This window comes from Ceratotherium simum, chromosome 1 (assembly GCF_057802395.1).
Source record: "Ceratotherium simum simum isolate JZ-2026a chromosome 1, ASM5780239v1, whole genome shotgun sequence".
In the NCBI taxonomy this organism is placed as follows: Eukaryota; Metazoa; Chordata; class Mammalia; order Perissodactyla; family Rhinocerotidae; genus Ceratotherium; species Ceratotherium simum.
The window spans coordinates 91,243,576-91,262,663 of record NC_141900.1 but is presented as its reverse complement, the minus strand read 5'-3'; the positions used below and the strand labels follow the sequence as shown (position 1 = coordinate 91,262,663).

General features: G+C 46.1%; 1 protein-coding gene across 5 annotated transcripts in view; it reads left to right on the top strand.

Moving 5' to 3' along the window:
* Positions 1 to 4,077: 4,077 nt before the first annotated feature.
* Positions 4,078 to 19,088, top strand: part of LOC101395336 (solute carrier family 23 member 1-like) — a 49,200-nt gene continuing 34,189 nt past the window's right edge. For 4 of the 5 annotated variants that reach the window (XM_087431123.1, XM_087431111.1, XM_087431104.1 and 1 more), the window contains exons 1-3: positions 4,078 to 4,312; positions 9,171 to 9,314; positions 11,998 to 12,155. In XM_087431123.1, the coding sequence (XP_087287249.1) occupies positions 4,271 to 4,312; positions 9,171 to 9,314; positions 11,998 to 12,155 (344 nt within the window). In that variant the 5' untranslated portion in view covers positions 4,078 to 4,270. Of the gene's footprint in view, positions 4,313 to 9,170; positions 9,315 to 11,997; positions 12,156 to 15,895; positions 16,029 to 19,088 lie in introns of those variants that run through there. The other variant, XM_087431127.1, reaches the window with a different exon arrangement.

Below are 19,088 nucleotides of genomic sequence, written 5' to 3'. Positions count from 1 at the left end.
ATAAAGAATATGTGGTGTATATACACCATGGACTACTACTTAGCCATAAGAAACGATGAAATCCAGCCATTTGTGACAACATGGATGGACATTGAGGGTATTATGCTAAGTAAAATAAGTCGGAGGGAGAAGGTCAAATACCATATGATCTCACTTATAAGCAGAAGATAAAAACAATAAACACATAGAGACAGTGATTGGATTGGTGGTTACCAGAGGGGAAGGGGAGAGGGAGGAGGGCGAAAGGGATGATTAGGCACATGTGTGTGGTGATGGATTGTAATTAGTCTTTGGGTGGTGAACATGATGTAATCTATGCAGAAATAGAAGTATAATGATGTACACCTGAAATTTATACGATGTTATAAACAAATGTTACTGCAATAAAAAAATAATAATAAAAATAATTGAAAACAAAAGTGTAAATTTGTGGATTGGTGTTTCGGTCGCAAATGACAGAAAACCCAAATCAAATTGGTTTAAGCCAGAAAGAGAATTTACTAGCTGAAGTGTATGGCTAGATATATGGATTCAAATATCCCTGGGAACCAGTCTCTCTCCATCTCAGCTCTCTTCTCCATGTCGGCTTCCTTCTCGGGCTCTGTATAGTTGTGAGATGACTGCCAGCACCTCTAGAGCAGCATCCTCCAGGTTCAAATTTAGTGAGGAAAAAAGAATGCCTCTCTCCCTAAAGTCCCAGCAAAAGTCTCGTTGCATCTCATTGGCTCTAGTTGGGCCCCATGCCCATCACTAATCCAACCAAGGCTGTGGCCAGGAGTCTGCAGTGCTCCAACTGCCCCACACCCTCCTGCAGGGCAGCCACGGGGCAGAGTAAACTCTGCTGGGAGCACGTGGATTGGTTGTTGTGGATCAGGATGGTTCCCAAGAGGAAAATGAGGGAAGGCTAAATGGATTCTGAATGGCAAAACCAAAAGCTGCACCCACAGTTTAGTTTGACCTGCTTTTGAGAAACTCTGTTGGCCTTCTTCATGCTTGTTGTCAGGTGTGATTTGCCTCATGGCTGTGTCTTGGCATATTTCCTCCTACAACAGCCAACTGCCCATTTATGTGACCTCAGTGAAGAAAAGGTCCAGGTCAAGCCTCCTTGCTTAGCCTACTCCACACACGAAGATGGTGCATCCAAGGGGCCATCATGCATTTATACAGAGAGGCCCAATGCGTCTTTCCTCTCAAAGAGCCTGGGGCTTGAGGAACTGCCTCAAATTTGGGATTAGAAGTTTATGCGTGAAATGTAATGGAAGAGTTTTAACTCCATCATGTGCTTGAGGAAAGATCATGGGTTCCCAGAGAGACCTCATATTCTTAAAACAAATTCCTCTCATTGCTTGAGCTAATTACCAGAACTAGATCTCTGCAACTCAAAACACACAGTCATAAATAATTAACGTGAATGTGTTGGGTGTATATTGTGAACCTCAGGCTGGTGTGTGTATGGGGTGTCAGGATGATTCCAGCTGGGGTGGGAGGGTAGGGCCAGCAGCTGGGGCAGCTGAGGCTGTGGGAGAGTTATGGGGTACCACAGTGGCTTTAGTGTGAGAGATGGTGGCAGAAGCTAGGTCAGGCCAATGAGTGGAGAGACCACCATATGTGGAAGTGACTTCTGAGGGGCGGTAGGTGGAAGACAAGGAACAGTGCTGGCTTTGCTCCTCACCTGAGCTGCTGAGGGAGGTGGAGACTATACAGACAGCAGCAATGACCACAAGCCACAGGGTGAACTCAGAAAGGACTTGTGCAAAGAACCATGTGAAACAAAGAGTGTCAGGACCAGAGGAGAGGACTTGAAGATGAAGAGTGAGGAAGGTTCTGGAACACATTGAACAGGCAGCCAAACAAAGTGGCTAACAGGAGACCATCTTTGTGACTTACCTCAACTGTGTAGCTAACCCTGCACCATCTTTCCTCACACTCTAGGAGAGTTTAATTGTACACCAAAACAATTGGCAGGGTGGGCAAAGGGCAAAGTCAAGAAAGGCAGGACTTTCAGTGTGGGGAGGGCAGCCTCTTGGAGAAGTCCCCTTCTTCTGTGTTGCCCCAAAAGGTGACAGAGAAAAGAGATATCCAACATGAACCCAACTTTGCCCATGCCCGCAGGTCTGTGAGGGTGGGGGGTTGTGGTGGGCAGTGCAGGCAGCCCCCTGCTCTGATCCTCACCAGCCAGGCCCTCATGCAGCAAGGAAGCTTGTGCTGCTCGCTGCCGAGATCCATGTGAATGTTGGCACCTGCTCTCTGTCCTCACTTTGTAACTTGCCCAGCCCAGGGAACCACACATTTAGTGTGTTCAGGGGAACCCAACCGACACAGGAGTCCATGCTCTCCTGAAGCTAAGCAGTCTCACACTCACTTCTGAGGTGAACTTGGGGCCCCTGGGTGCCATTTGTAGAGGATCCACGTTTCCTCTCAGGGATAGCATGGGGAAGCCCCTCTGTGTCCACACTCTGTGAGCCATCTCCCCCGGAGCCTTGTCTTTCCATTCTCCAGACCCAGAGGGTTTGCATGTCTCCGTTCAGCATCTCCTTGATGCCTGCAGGCTGTGGAACAAGACTGTCTGGGTTTGAATCTCAGCTCCTTTGTTTGCCGTGAGACTCAGGCAGATAGCTTAACCCATCAACATCTGAATTTCTTAATCTATAAAATAAGGATGTGAATGCTAGTTTTCGTGAACATTAAATAAGATAATACAAAAAAGGTGTAGCAAGTGTACACTGTTACATATTCAGTAAAGTTAGCTACTTAGTGACCTTTGTCTTCTGACCTTGGCTTTCTGTCACAGCCCAAATCAGGTCTGTCTTCTCCCTCATCAAACATCTCATTGTTGTTTTTTTCAGTGCTCCCTCTTGGACCAACTCCCATTGATGTCTGTGTGTCCTGCGTGTTTTTTGAACTTTGAGACCCAGTGCCACCCATTCCAGAACATTACACCATCATGAGTAGCTGGTACTTGGCTTGCTTTGCGCTTCATGGAATGGGGTTTATCAAGTGTTTTTGAGGAGAGCTTTTCAAGTGCCTTTGCAGAATTCGAGTAAGACTATGCCTTCCTGGACTTCTTTCTCTAAAGGGTGGGTTATTTGGGGCAGGCCTGGTGGTGCAGTGGTTAAGTTCGCGTGCTCTGCTTCGGTGGCCCGGGGTTTGCAGGTTCGGATCCTAGGCGTGGACCGACGCACCACTTGTCACGCCATGCTGTGGCAGTGTCCCATAAAAAGTGGAGGAAGATGGGCACAGATGTCAGCCCAGGGCCAGTCTTCCTCAGCAAAAAGAGGAGGATTGGCCTCGGATGTTAGCTCAGGGCAAATCTTCCTCACAGAAAAAAAAAGAAAAACAATATTAAAAGGTGGGTTGTTAGAGGTTTCTGGGTGTTAAGGAGATAAGCACCTAAGAATTAGAAGCATTTTTTTTCTCAGTCTCTCACCTGAGGCCTTTGTTCCCACCGTGAGCCTTAGTGGCTGCTCCTACGTAACAGTAATACCCTTTCCCTCATTGATGACTTTATTAAAGCATCTCAGGGGCCAGGGTGGTTGGGCTATTTTTGAAATGCTTTCATTCCAGCTCAACCAGTTACTAGAAATCAGCTTTAGGGGCCAGCCCATTGGTGTAGTGGCTAAGTTTACACATTCTGCTCCGGCAGCCCAGGGTTCACGGGTTCGGATCCCTGGTGCAGACCTACACCACTCATCAAGCTATGCTGTGGAGGCAACCCACATATAAAAAATAGAAGTAGATTGGCACAAATGTTTGTTCAGGGCCAGTTTTCCTCAAGCAAAAAGAGGATGATTGGCAACAGATGTTAGCTCAGGGCCAATCTTCCTCACCAAAAAAAAGAGGAAATCAGCTTTAGAAAACTGAAAAGCCTCTTCAGCCACAGCCTCCCCCTCACCCCCCTCCGTTCCTGTCTGTGGGAACTAGGCTTCCCCAAAGTGATCTCCTGCCACACCACACCCAGCCAGGCTGTGCCCTGATTTGTTGCTTTAGTGTCACGGGGTATCAACTTCTCTGCAATTACCCAAACTTACCAAATTATGACTGGAGAGGGCCGGTGGGGTTGGGGGGGGTGAGGGGGGACGTGGGCGGGAGTCTGTTGCAGATCCACAGACAGGGCCTGGAGGCCCCACCCTCCCCAGAGCCAGGCCCCGGATCCCTGTCTGTCTCTTTTATTATTTTGGCAGGCGTTGAGAAGTTAATCTTTCTGTACTGGAGCGGCTTCCCTTTTTTTTCACCCTGAGAGGACGCCAAGAGGAGAAGACCTCAAGTTGCCATGAACTCTGCCATGACAAGCTGCGAGCACTCCGACTTCTTGGTGAGTGCTGGTAGAAGAGAGAGGGAAAGAGAAGAGGGGGGCAAGCAGAAAGGAAGAGACAGACACAGAGGGGAACCCAGCAGAGTCCTAAAGCCCTGATTCATCGTTAGTGCTAAGGACGGTGGCTCGCAGTCTAGACGAGATTTTAGATGATTACACGGGGGTGGCAGCTGCCCTCCCGACCTGGTCACCCGAGGCAGAGGCCTCTGTGCTGAATTACAAAGGACTGAGGAGGAGCTGGAGCAGCTGGAAGAGCCTCTGCTTTACCTTTGCTCTTAGGTTGGTCTCTGTTGAATCTAAATATTTGTTTTCCAGGTTCCTCACAATTTTTTTGCTCAGAAGCCCTTTCTGAAGCAAAGCAAAGGGAAAGAGAGAGGGAAGCAGAGAGAGAGAACTGATGTTTACTGAACAACTCATATGCCCCAGGCACTTTATACACTTAATTTTCTTCCTCCCAAGCCAGTGGAGCAGGCACATCTGTTTCCATTTGACCGATGAGTCAGCTGAGGCCCAGAGGAATAGTCACAGTAACCCGTCTGGAGGCCTCGCTAGCTAGTCCTGGCCCCAGCACCGCTCCACCCCGTTCTGGCCACCTGAAACTGACAGGGGGAACTGAGCGGAGGCCCTCTGTTCCTGCCACTCCCAGCACAGCTGGAAAGAGCCGCTCTGCACCAGGCCAGGGCTGTAGCCCGAATGCGGCCCAGCAAGGCCTCTGTGGGACAGGTGCCACCTGTGAACCTGGCCTGGGTTCCCAGAGCTGTCCCCTGGAGCCAGGTGCCAGACCCTGCCCACTGCTAGTCAGCCTTCTGGTAAAGGGGCCTTGGCCATGTCTTCTGGAAAATTGCGGGAGGCACCTGCGGGAATTCTCCTTCCTTCCCTTCAGAATTCTTCCTGCCACTACCTCATGGAAGCAAAACAAACAAACAAAGAAAAATCTTGGGAAATAAGCTGAAGACTCTATTTTCTGAAGGCTGGGATGTTTCCCACATTTGGGGCTTACCGGAAGCCAGTTGGGGAGCGGAGGTGTCTGGGCACGTATCCACCTCCCCTTCAGTGGCCCATCTTCTCTTCGTTTTCCTCAAAACCTCAGTTTCAGCATCTAGGTTAAGAAGTCACTTTTCTGAGATGTTTTTGGTTTTCACATGTGTGTTGCTCTGCTAGAGCCTTCTAGAGAACATGGAGAAGACAGCTTATGGCCCAGCTAGGGGAAAGCAGGGTACACCAAAAATATTTCTGATACAAGGGAGAAAATGGTAAATTACATAAGAGAGAGACAAAATGTGCTGGGAGTACAAGGGAGAAAAATCTCCCCAGGGGTGCGGGGTCAGGAGAGGTATGGGGGAGGAGGCATTGAGCTCCTGGAAGCAGGGAGTGGGGAGGGGAAGCAGGGGGATCGAGTGTGAGCACAGGGTGAGCAAAGGCTCTGTGGCAGGATAATTGAGGTCACATTTGGAGAAACCTGGAGGATTCCATTGGCTAGAGCCAGGGGAATGGGAACGTTAGGAAAGGAACCTAGAGGGGTGGGTGGGGAACGAAGGCTGTGTGCGGTATGGATGGAGTCAGAGGGGCAAGTGGTCCATCGCCCCCAGGAACTCCCCCTTCCCACTGCTGCTCTCCCTGCACCAGGGTCTCCTCCTGCTCTGCTCATCTGCTCCAGGGAGCTGGAGGGCTGTATGCACAGGGAAGCACCTACAGGAAACTGCCCTCGACTCCAAAAGAGGACAGTTCCATTCTCCCACTTACAGCGGGACCTTTGACAAGCCATGGACCCTCAGGAGCCTCAGTCTCCTCACCTGTAAATTGGGGCTGATATGATGGTGATGAGAATCAAATGAGAGGATGCATTGGAAGCTCTTCGTAAACTGTAAAGCTCTATAAAATGCCAAGGCGCATCCGAACACCTCTTTTGATCAAGTCTTTCGATGAAATTACAGCCCAGGTATTGATTTGATAGACTCACCTCCAGAAGAGAGCTGTGGGCTCTCTTCTCACCCCAGTGCTCACTGGCAGGGAAGCTTCACTGAGAATCCATTCTCCCTCCACAAAGGGGCTCACAAGCTTCCATCTGCCACTGTGTGTGTCACATGCACAGACTTCTCCCGGCCGGGGATTCTCCTGGGAGAAAAGCACCTCCCAGATTCAGATATGCCCTGAGATGGGACAGCTCCCTCCTCCATCTGAGAAGCGCTGCTCTCACGTACCTTTGGGACGTCACTTGTTTCTAAGTGTGTCTTTAATATGCTAATGATTCATCTCTGACCCACAAGAGTCTTAGCGCACTATGTACCTGCTTGCTGTATTTTTTGCCCCATCTCTTTGCATAAGTGACATGAGGTCACCAGGTCTACCGGCCATGGCTGATGGGCTTTCCAGAAGTCACACACCCTTATCAGAAGAGGAGAACCGGCTGTTCTCAAAGAAGACAAGATTTTCCCAGCTCGAAGTTCTAAACAATTGTTGTGTGTGTGTGTGTGGGGCCTCATGCAAGGTCAATTTCCCAGAAAACTGTTTTAAAGCAGATGCAGAGGTGGTTTCTATAACCTTCAGAAGGTCCGATTTGATATCCAGACAGAACTTAGGACAGTAAGAGGTCCTCAGGCTGGGGACAGTCTTGGAGTCATTTGCTCCTATGAGGAAAAACACCAGACGGTCCAGAACTAACAGTTCCCCCCAGTCAGTGTTTCCCTCCCTGTCACCTTCCTGAGAATTCTGAGAGATCCTGAGAGAGGGTGTGAGGTGAGCTTGTTGGCAGAACACACACACCTGTACCAGCCACAGCCCTGTGAGCTCGTGCATGGGCACACACAACAGGATGCCACATACACTGCACACACTGGAGTCTTCCTGTATCCTTGCAACCATCCAGATTTAGATGGGGAGACTGAGGCTGGGAGAGGTGAAGTGATGTGCCTGTGGCCTCCAAGCAGGGGACTGACAGACCATGTCAGCCCATCTTCAAACTGCATGCTCTGTTGTTCCGTGTAGCCTACGGAGAGTCAATCAACCAACCAACCATTCAATCACTCTCTCTTTCCTTCTCCCTCTCCTCTTTTCCTCAACCTGTTTTTCCTCTGTTGCCCTCATTGATTCCTCAATACATTCACTAAAAACTCGTGACAAGTGCTCAGAGGCCCAGAGTTCCTTCCCTCCAGCATCCTCCATTCTATCTTTGACTGGGCTTAACCTCCTTAGGCGAAAACAACTTTCCTGTGCAACCCAAGTACCGAGCAGCATCAGTACAGCCTTCTGCTCAGAATTCTAAGTAGGATAAGCATGATGTTTCAAAAGAGTTCCAACCAGTTAGTGAGGGACTTATTAACAAAAATTACTAAGAAAAATTCTCTATAGTCATCAGTTTATACATTCGTTCATTTATTTCATCAGTCAACAGACAGTTACATGAGCACTAACTGTGCTGGAGATGGCAGTAGAGACTTGATGGTCTTTTGGAAAAGGAAACACGGTGGAGTCAGGCATGTTTTGGGCCAGGGTAAACACGTTCATGGTGTTGTAGGAGCCTCTGAGGAGGAAAGGCCTAGTTTAGTTGAGGCTGAGGTCGGGTGAGGTCAGGGAAGGCTTCCTGGAGCAGGTGAGGGATGCATACTTCCAGGCATCACTAAATAGATGAGCAGAAGCAAAAGTCTTACACTGCTGTTTTAGGACCTAAATGTTAGAAGATTAATGAGCAAACACTGTTCAGAACCCCAGGAACAAAATGACTCTGCAGAGCTGTGCTCGGCTGGATCAGTCAGCCCACTGTCAGCAGAGTGACCATAGCCCTGGGCTCCCCCGGCTGCCCGGAGGCTTAGCGCGCTACGCCACGCCTTCCCCATGTTCAGTGATGTGGACCCCAGAGGTGGCGCTGGGAAGAAATTAGCATCAGCGTTGGCTAATGCTCTAATCCCATGGAGGAGGTGGCCTGGCTTCCTGTGTCTCCACACAGGAGATGGGTTGGTCTACCTGCCCACCTCCCCACCACAGGCAGCACTGTCCCTAGTTAGGACTTCCATAGTGGGAACTGGCCAATACTCAAAACAGCAGTTTTTAACTGGAGGTGATTTTACCCCTCCCCTACCCCTCCCCAGGGACATTTGCAATGTCCAGAGACATTTTTGTTGTCACAACTGTGTGGGAGGGGGTGCTACTAGCATCTAGTGGGTAGAGGCAACAGATGCTGTTATCCTACAGTGCACAGTAATTCAAACTTAATTTTGGTTAAACTGGTAGGAATGTAAGTTGGCTCTTGCCCCTAGAGCATTCTGTATGCACTGCACTCATTTACATTTGTTTGTGACATTTATCCATTCATTCGGTCTACACTGAGCACAGGGACTGCTCTGGAAGCTGAGGCAACAAATAAGAGTAAGGCACAGTCAATGCATTCTAAGAACTCACAACCCAGCAGAAGAGATGGACAAGGAAACCGTCCATACAATAATAACCATGCTGTGATGAGGGCTTTGACAGATGTAAGCACAGAGTCTGAGGGCAGCTACTCATTCTGGGGCCAGGATCCCCATTTATCTGATTGTTTGGGAGGCAAACCTGCCCATTTTCTGACCTTGGAGTTGGCCCCCATCTCCTCCTGCACAAAGCTGCTTCTCTGCCAGGGCTTCAGGCAAGACATCCACGCCTCTTGCATGGCCCCAGACTTCACACAGAGGCCCTGTGCAGATGTATAATATAGAAAATCACTGCTCTTTTGAGTCTGGACCTGTAAATCCCAAGCCGGCCAAGAGTTTTCCCTTACTCATTGCCTCTTGCCTCTGGAAGGCTGTCCATCAGTGTGGTTGAAATCTGGAAGTCCATTTGATTCCATTGGAAATGTCCAGATGTGTCCTTCTCTTGTTCCCAGCAGAGGGATGATAGCTTGCTCAGCTCCCACGATGATGGCCAAGGCAAGAAGAAGGATGGCCAGTCGGGGAGTCCCAGCAGCAGCCACCTGGCCTATAGCATCTTGGACATCCCACCATGGTATCTCTGCATCTTCTTGGGGATCCAGGTAATGCCACCCAGCAAACACTGTGTCCCAAGAGGCTCTGCCTCAAAAGCCACATCAATACACAGCCAGGTCAAATTAGTCAAGATCCACGACTTCAGTTGCTGACATTGTTGTCTTCCATGTAATTGACCTCTAGGGGAACTCAAAGCTCCTCTGGTCTCTCTTTCTGTCCAGGAGTTTGGGGATGGGGGAGGAATTAGGGAGGATTCTCTCTCATGCTTGGCTGATAAGTCACAACAAGGACACCAATTGGACCATTGTTTTTTTTTTTTTTTTCCTAGATACCAATTTTAATTTATTTGATTGACAACAACTAAAAAATTTGATAACAAATGCTTGGGGAATTTTGAGAAAGAAGCACTCACCAACACTTTTGTTGGAATGTTAGTTGGTGCAATCTTTCTGGATGACAATTTGGTGATTTCTATCAACTTGTAAAACATATACCCTTTCACCCAGTTCCCAATGCTTAAGAATTTCCCTCTGGATGAGCTGACAAGACTTGTTAAGATAAGTACAAAGAAGTTCTTGTAACATTATTGGTAACAGTAAAATCAAAACACGCAACAAACAAACAAAACCCTAATAACAACCAAAATATCCACCATAGGGAAGGGGGTAAATAATTGTGGAACATCCTAAAAAATGACTTTTTTATGCAGCTGTTAAAAAGAAGATAAATTTACCTTACAGTTAGGGAATGTTCCTGTAAGATATATTAAATGAAAGAAACAAAGTAGATAACTGTGTATATGTGATCTTCTTTGTGTTAAAAACAAACAAAAAAGAGACAGAATGGTAGAAATAAGTATATGTAGTAACTTTGTTTTGAAGTATTTAGAAGAAACTAAGAAAGGTACTTAGCTTTGGGAAGAAGAACTAGGAAAGGTAGGGTAGCTTTCAGCTTTCGTTTTTTTATTCTGTAACTTTTTATAGCATGAATTTTCTAATTTCATAGTTGTGTTTCTTTTACTATTACAAACTGTTCAATATGGAATAGCAGGGATGTGGTACACATTTTTGTTTGCTTCTTTGTGCTTTTCTATAAAATAAGAGCAAATGTCATACTTTTATTAAATTATTATTATGAGCTAGTATAATGGATATTGTAGATATTTTCTCATGAAAGGATGTTGAATCTGTTGAAATGGTCATATGATTTTTATCTTTCATTTTATTAATGTGCCTTATCATATTTATTGATTTGCATATGTTGAACCATCCTTGCATCCCAGGGATGAATCCCACTTGATTGTGGTGTATGATCCTTTTAAGGTACTGTTGAATTCAGTTTGCTAGTATTATGTTGAGAATTTTGCACCTCTGTTCATCAGGGATATCGGCCTGTAGTGTTCTTTTCTTGTAGTGTCCTTATCTGGCTTTGGTATTAGGGTTATGCTGGCCTCGTAAAGTGAGTTTGGGAATGTCCTCTCCTCTTCAGTTTTTTGGAAGAGTTTGAGGATTGGAGTTGATTCTTTTTTAAATGTTTGGTGGAAATTACCAGTGAAACCATCTGTTCCTGGACTTTCCTTTTTTGGGAGCATTTTGATTACTGATTCAGTCTCCTCACTTGTCGTTGGTCTGTTCACTTTTTCTGTTTATTTATGATTCAGCCTTGTTAAGTTGTAGAAGTTATCCATTTCTTCCAGGTTATCAATTTGTTGGCCTATAATTATTCATACTAGTGTCTTATGGTTCTTTGTATATCTGTTGTATCAGTTGTAACAGCTCCTCTTTCATTTCTGATTATATTTGTTTGAGTCTTCTCTTTTTATTTTCCTTAGTCTAGCTAAGGGTTTGTTTATCTTTTCAAAAAGCCAGTTGATCTTTTCTATTGTTTTTCTGTTCTCTGTTTCATTCATTACTGCTCTGATCTTTGTTACTTCCTTTCTTCTGCTGACTTTGGGTTTAGTTTGTTCTTCTTTTTCTAGTTCCTTGAGAAGTAAAGTTAGGTTGTTTATTTGAGATCTTTCTGCTTTCTTAATGTAGGCATTCGTTGCTATAAACTTCCCTTTTAGAACTGCCTTTGCTGCATCCTGTAAGTTTTGGTATGTTATGTTTCCATTTTCATTTGTCTCAAGATATTTTTTGATTTCTTCTTTGACCCATTGGTTGTTTGGGAGTCTGTTGCTTAATTTCCACAAATTTGTGAATTTTCCACTTTTCCTCCTGTTATTGATTTATAGTTTCATATCACTGTAGTTGGAAAAGATACTTGGTATGATTTAAATCTTCTTAAATTTTCTAAAGCTGTTTTGTGATTTAATATATGATCTATCCTGGAGAATGTGCTCAGGCCTTCCTGGTCAATGGTCTTGCCCTCACCGTGTGCCTTGTTATAATAATGAGCCTCTTGCCTTGTTCTTTTTCTTGAGGCCCTCTCTGTGGTTCCCGTCATGTCCACCTGGGCTGCTTTGGTTTCTCACCCAGGATATCTGCTCTCAGCACTAGGGTCCTGCTCAGGGTCTGCCTTTGAACCCCAGACCTTCTAGCTGAGTCCCTGCTTCTTGCTTCCAGGCTTCCCTAGATCCTACTGTTTGCCTGGATCTCTGCCTATCACTCATGGCCAGGATCCTCTGAGACCGGAGATGGAGCTCTTGGCTCTGGCAGTGGGAATGGGAATGAGGGTGGAGCAGGAAGCCACAGCCTACACGCCTGTCTACTCTCTCTGCTCTGCCCACAGCACTTCCTTACGGCCCTGGGGGGGCTCGTGGCAGTGCCACTCATCCTGGCGGATCACCTGTGTCTGCAGCATGACCCCCTGACCCAGAGCTACCTCATCAGCACCATTTTCTTTGTCTCTGGCATCTGCACTCTCCTGCAAGTGTTTTTAGGAGTCAGGTAAGTAAAATCCTCCCCACGGATTCACACTTTTACCTGCCAGTGTATCAGCAAGTCTTGCTTGGCTTGTAGCACGAGAGGTAGTTAGGAAGCTGGTGTGACATGCTGGAGGGAGCACAGATCCAGGGGTCAGAGCCTGGGTTCAAGTCCTAGCTTCAACACTTAGTGTCCATATTAGCTAGGATTCTTGATTGTGTAACACAAATCCAGTTTAATTTAGGCAAAATTTGTTCTTTATTAACTTATGCAATCAAGCCAAGAGAAAGGCAGGGTGCATTATGCATCAGGAACATGTTGAACCAGGCATGTTGAACCAGGAACTCAAATGCCACTAGGACTTTCTCTCCATCTCTTGTCTCTACTCAGGTCTGCCCCTAATATTTGTGAGACCCAGGGAAAGAGTAGAAATGGAGACCCACACACTCCATGTCTAATATCAGAGAGTCATAAACCAAACTTACAAGCTCTTAAATAAAATATGTTCTGATCATCCTATCTGGAAGGCCAGGTGTGAATTTGGAATTCTCTGATTCCTTCAAGTTCTGCTTTGGAACAGGGCAGCATGGGGATGGCTGGCTCCCAGCCTGTGGCCTTCCCCCTTCTCTTCCCACCTCACGCTTTACTCCAGATCACAAATGGTCTCACATGCAAGAATGGTGACACCCCAACCTGCACATCCAAGTTCCATCCCCCCCCCCACACACAACAGATTCCCCAAACGGCTGCCCCTTGGCCATCCTTGAGGCCTAGGAGTGTGTACACCAGCATCGTGGTCCACCTTCAGCAGGACAGACCTGGGCAGGAGGCCCAACCAGGCTCTGGAAGAGGCTCAAGGCCATTTGGGCAGAGAATTCTTGGGACTCAAAGGAAAGGGCACACAGATTTGAGGTGGGCATAGCCCGATGGCCCTGTAGTCGCCTCCCCAGAGGAGGCCAGAGTGGAGCCCTCTAGAGCATCAGGCTAAGTGCAGGGGGCTCTTCTTTCCTAGACTGAAGGCGAGACTGTCTCTTCATTACTCTGCCAGAGCCTGTGCTTCATTCTCGCAGACAGGCTCCCTGCACCTGTCCATAGACAGGGCTGCTGGCAGTCCTCTCACTTACCCCTCCAAAGCAGGTGAGTACTGTTCTGGCTGGTCGCACACTTTAAAAATTCCAGGGAAGAGCTCTGATTGGCCCAGTTTAAGCCAAATGCCCAGCTCTGGACCCACCAGGGCAACAAATATGGCAACTCCCATTCGGGAAGACAAGTTCTGTTCTGAGCAGGCAAGATAGCAGACGTTCACTGAACCAGATATGTGGTTTGGGATCTGTCAGAAAAGGCTCATGATCACATGTGCCCTGCTCCCTTACAGTATCATTGAGATAATCAATTGTTATAGTCAGGTTCAATTGTTATAGTCAGCAGAATCACCTTTTTTCCCTTAACTATCAAGTCTTTTATGTTCATATATAAGCTGCTAAAATTAGCCTGAGTAAGAGAGAGTCCTATTTCTCTGGAGCTGGCCTGGACAAAACTGTGAATGAAGCCTGGAAACATGTCTTTGGAACATTCCCCTCCTCATTTCCACACACAGTCTCATCACATTCTCCAACACCACCCCCGGCCCCACCTGGAGTCCACACAACACAGTAGCTCCCTTGGGTACCGTCTTCTCATGAAATTCCTCTCTGTCGGTCCTCCAGACCTTTCTGGCTCACCTCCCTCACCACAAATCTGTTAGTCCTGTATCTTCTTCCTCTCATGCTTATTTAGCATCTAGTCCAAGGACAGACCCAGGTTTTGTTCAGCCTGATGCTTATACAGTTTTTAGTGTCTCCTTTAAGAAAAAGAACACAGAATTATGAATATAAATCATGTACAAAAGAGAATATTATTAAATTGAAAAAAGAAAACAACAAATTACAAATTCTTAAAAGCAGATAAACACCACAAATGCCACCAATTCCAAAACATAGCATGGTAGTTTTTATTCTTTAATTTTCTTGCAGTCCCCTGTAATACTTTTTCCCCCACATTTTGTGGTTACATACCCTTCAATCTCCTCTTCATTTCACAGAGAGAAGGAAAGATGATTCAGTCATTCCTCTAGCAGGGGTCAGTGCAAATCTGTTTGTTACTACTGCTAGTTGGGACGCAGTACCATGCCTTCACACGCAAACTGTAGATCTGCTGTAGATTTGTGCCCTACAAACACAGGACGTCTGACCAATTCTATGGTACATGATTCCTGTCAATTTTTTTTAAAGGCATGATGCATTTGTTATTGTATATGTTGCATTATTTAGTATGTTCCTGATAGGAGGAAACCTCCATTTTGCCTGCACATCAATGACAACCAGACCTTCTCTGGTAATTTTGCATATCTGATGGCTGGCAAATTTGCCACAGACTAGCTTCTGACTCCATACATTTCAAACCTTGTTTCTCACCTACCACCCACATATGTCAAGTAGTGGGTGCCATAGGGCACATTCATATCATAATGCAATCTCTGGTCCTGCACCTTCATGACATAGAATGAGCTGGCACAGTGGGCAGTAGAGCGTTGCTGGAAACCAGATTACCTCAAGATTGCCAGCAATACATTAACTACGTATGGGTAGTTTAGTGATCTCAAACCATAAAATATATCCCGCTACATTCAAACTAAATTTATCCTGACTCAACTCCCCCTTAGCCAGATCCTAAAAGTGCCCATAGCCTTTCAAATGCTGTCTGATGCAAGCATTAGAGTTAGGGAGGTGGCGGTGGAAAGAGACAGTAGTTACAGACAACTGTGGCTGAAACCTCTCACTTTCGCAAATTTTACAAAAGTGTATGGCTCGTGAACACATTGCACGGCCCCTCCCTGGACTCTAGAAGGAGCCATGCAAGTGAGGGGCCCGTCACTGTAAATCTGCTTTGACCTAATCTGTGCCAGGCCTGTGCTCAGCCCTGGAGTTGCAGAGGAAAATGGAAAACATTCCCTACAGTGTGCTTCTGCATGACCTGTCTTAAGAAAGAATGACTGGACAGGAACAACTAATATCCATTGGTTCTTTATCAATTATCTGAATCAAGCCACACAGGTGTGCCTGATAGGAGGTTGGCCCATTGTTTCCAGGACAGGCTGACTGCAGGCAGCATCCAGAGGAGAATATTCATTCCTACCATGGTCTTTTGCTAAATCAAGTCAAAGGCACTTTTCAAGGTGCTTCCTTTGCAAGTCATTTCCAGGAGCTATGCTGGTGCTTAAGTTCTCCCATTCTCCACCGAGGAGTGGGAGACTGGTGCCTACATCTTTGGCAGGTTATTTCCCTTCCCCCTCTTCCTTCTTCTGTCACCATCTCTGTGAGCCAAGATTTCTTCCAAATTCCCCGTGAAGAACTCAAAGAGGTACAGAGTTTGATCTGGTCTGTCTCTCAGGCCCCTAAAATCCAGGACCCCTCCTTCCTTCCCAGGATTAGCCCCTGGAATGTCAGACACGGCAGGAGCATTAGACAGGACTTGCAGCAACCTGCCTGGATTCCCAGGAGCCCCCAGCCCTGCCCTGGCCCCATGGAGAGTTACAAACACAAAGCTCTTCTGGATGGGGGAGCCCCTCCCCTTAAACCTGAGATGGTGCTAATTATAATTATGGAAAAGCTTCGAGCTTGGAAACTGGAGGCCTGAATTCCAGTCCTGGTGTCTGTGCTATGGGAACTTGGACAAGTCATTGGCCCTCTCTAAGCCTCAATTTTCTCATTTGTCAGATGAAGGAGTTGAACTATATAATATCTAAAAGTCCCTTACATCTCTAATATTGTGGACACCTATCATGGTGACAAAGATGATGAAGTGCCATGTTTCAACTGGATAATCAGCAGTAAAACTGCCTGTGGGCCTAGTCTTCTGGTAAGTTCTGTGAGAAACACAAACTAATCAGAAGCTAGGGTTCCAAGAACTTACACCCTAATTAAACATGCAAAGAAAGAGGGAAATAAAATCATGCTAACATCATTAGACTAAGGTGGGGGTAGGAATACACTTGAGTTTGGTTCCACCCATGAAAGTGGGCTTCCCTCTCAGATGCTAATGAGTAACTGCCTAAGATATTATAGATGGTAAAACCTAACTGACAGCTTATGACTCAAAGGCCAAGTAGATTTGATTGCCGGTTATCTGCTAACCAGGATTTTATGGTGTAGGTTTCTAGATTAGAAACAAAATGCTGATGTTGCAATACGATTTCAGAAGTGTTGGTACTTAAAAGTACGTTAAATAATCAAAAAGGAATGATAAGAGGCAATCACTGCTGCTTTTGATATAAGAGCTCACAAGCGCTGTGCCCAGTGTGGGGCAGGCAGCTGTAATCCTTAGCAGTGTGGATGGCTGTTCCCTGGTATGACTTTAGGGGTCTTGGGTGTGTCCCCCAATGGCCTTTCTCACTTAGGTGCTCACTTCTGAAATTCATGGAAGGGCATACTTCACCATTCATTTCAAAATAAGACGTTAAGTTTGAAAGGCAATCACTAGAGGAAATCAAATATTGGCTATGTGTAATTTTGGGTCTTAACTCCATCTCTGGAAGTATTCATGATTTTTACCTGGTAATTTATTTTTCTGGAGTGGTTCCAGGTGATATGACTTCCTTTCCACGTTCCTGGGAATATCTCAAGTGTGGAGCAAGTACTCCTGCCACAAAGTGCACTCAGATGCCTTATGTTTGCTTGTCGACAGTTTTGCCTGAGTCAGCCCTGGCCTTGGTCCTTTTCTTTTTTTTTTTTTTTAAAGATTTTATTTATTTATTTTTTCTCCCCAAAGCCCCAGTAGACAGTTGTATGTCATAGCTGCACATCCTTCTAGTTGCTGCATGTGGGACCCGGCCTCAGGATGGACGGAGAAGTGGTGCCTCGGTGCGCGCCCGGGATCCGAACCCGGGCCACCAGCATCGGAGCGCGCGCACTTAACCACCAAGCCACGGGGCCAGCCCTGGCCTTGGTCCTTTTCATCCACCAAATTCCCTGCAGGCCCAGCCCTGCTCTGCCCTAGCTCTGAGCCTGTCCCTAGTTATGCAGAAAGGCCATGCCCGTTGCCAGAGGTGTGCAGCCACCTTTCTCCTGCCCTGTTGACAGCTAGGTGACCAGCTGTGCCATTGGAGCCCTGGCTGGAGCCGGAACAGTGGTGGCCATTGGGGTAGAAGAGTGACCTGGTGATCAGTCACATCAGAGGAGGGACAGGGGGTTGGTGTGTCCCAAAGAGGGGGCTGGTGCTTCTGCTTCCTGTGGGTTTAAGTTGGGTAGATATCTACAGGGAAGGACCCTGATGTGCTTTCCCACAATTTAGCATGTCCTGACCTGCTTGGTGTAAAGAGCCCAGGAAAAAGATGAACAAGTGCTCTTTGTCCAAGAGTGAAGTAGGTGGGGCTCTTGGGGGGCCCAGGGTTTCTCACAACACAGTGACCCTTTTAAATTCAAGAAGAATTCATCAATCCCATCCTGCATTCCTGAGGCTCTGCTCCCCATCCTGACCTATTTCAAAAAAAAGTCCCTGTGAGATTATCTTTTGCCCACTCATTGGATTGGCTCCAAGAAGGGAACATCAAAATGATGTCAGAGGTGAGGTTGGATTCCAGCAACTCAAGCTCCAGATGCATCTGTCCCCACCTGTGGACCTCTTCCTCATTTACCCACAAGCCCCCAAACTCCACATGGCCCCACCCCAAACCTCCTCACAGTTCCTATTTCCTGTTCCTCCTCATCCCCTCCAGGTTCCTGGGTGCTCAGGGCATATTGCCCTGCCTAGGGAGACTTAATGCTCCCTCTCCTTTCTACCCCTGACAATATTTGCATTTATTTTCTCTTGGAGTCCTTGTGTTTCTGTGAAGAGGACCTGTTTTTGAATTTTTCCAAAGCCTTGAGAATTAAATTAGATAATGCACATTAAGTACTTAGTTCAGTACAGAAAATCTATTTTTCACTCCAAGAAAAGGATTGTACCATACACACAATTTTGCACCCTCTTTTCCTTTTTTAATAATTAAAAAAATTTAATTGTGGTAAAAACCACTCATCCCCCTTCTATAAATATATGCAATGCATTATAAATATCTTTCCATTTCAATAAACACACTTCCGTAACAGCACTTTTAAAAAAATGATCACTTAGTATTCCATATTCTAGAGTATATAAATATATCCTAGCTTGTTTAACCATTTCCTATTAGAGGACATTTAAGTTGGTTTGAGTTTTTCATGATTAGAATAGTGACTAATGTAATTCATAATTATGAGAGGTATAAACATATGTATACTGATAATCATTTATCTAGTTAAAGGCAGAAAAAAGACTGGAAGAAATGTTAAAGGTTATTTCTTGGTGGTGTACGTTATACATGAAAGGTACATATTATATGTGTGCTGATAAAGTTTATCTGGTTAAAGATAAAAAAGACTGAAACAAAATGTTAATGATTATTTCTGTGTTGTAGAATTATGGTGACTTAAATTTATTCATTTGCCATTTATTTTTCTTCAAAGTCCATGTGTTACTTTATAACCGGGAAAAATGAAAACCACTTAAAATGTTTTTTTAGAAAAGTATCAGGGTGTGTTTCATGAGCCACCCCCTTTGATTCTGTGCCTGAGAGCCCAAGTCCAGTAGGCTGCCCATTACCATCTTGGAAGTTGGCTGGGAGCTATGGTTCAAGGCCCCAGCTTTGAGAAGCCTTGAGAAGTTTCTGAGATTCTTCAACCTTTGTCACCTCACCTGCTTTTACCTTTGTTTCCCTAATCTGTTGCTCTGTGATGATCAGCATTAAAGCTCTGAAAAACAAAAAAGGGAAGGCATGCATGTCCTTGGGGCAGAACAGAAGGAAGGACTGGAGCAGAGGCCCCCAGCCAGTTCAGGGGCAGATGTCAAAGGCACACTTAGGGCGGTGGGTAGTCATGGGTTTAAAGAAGACAGATGGACAGG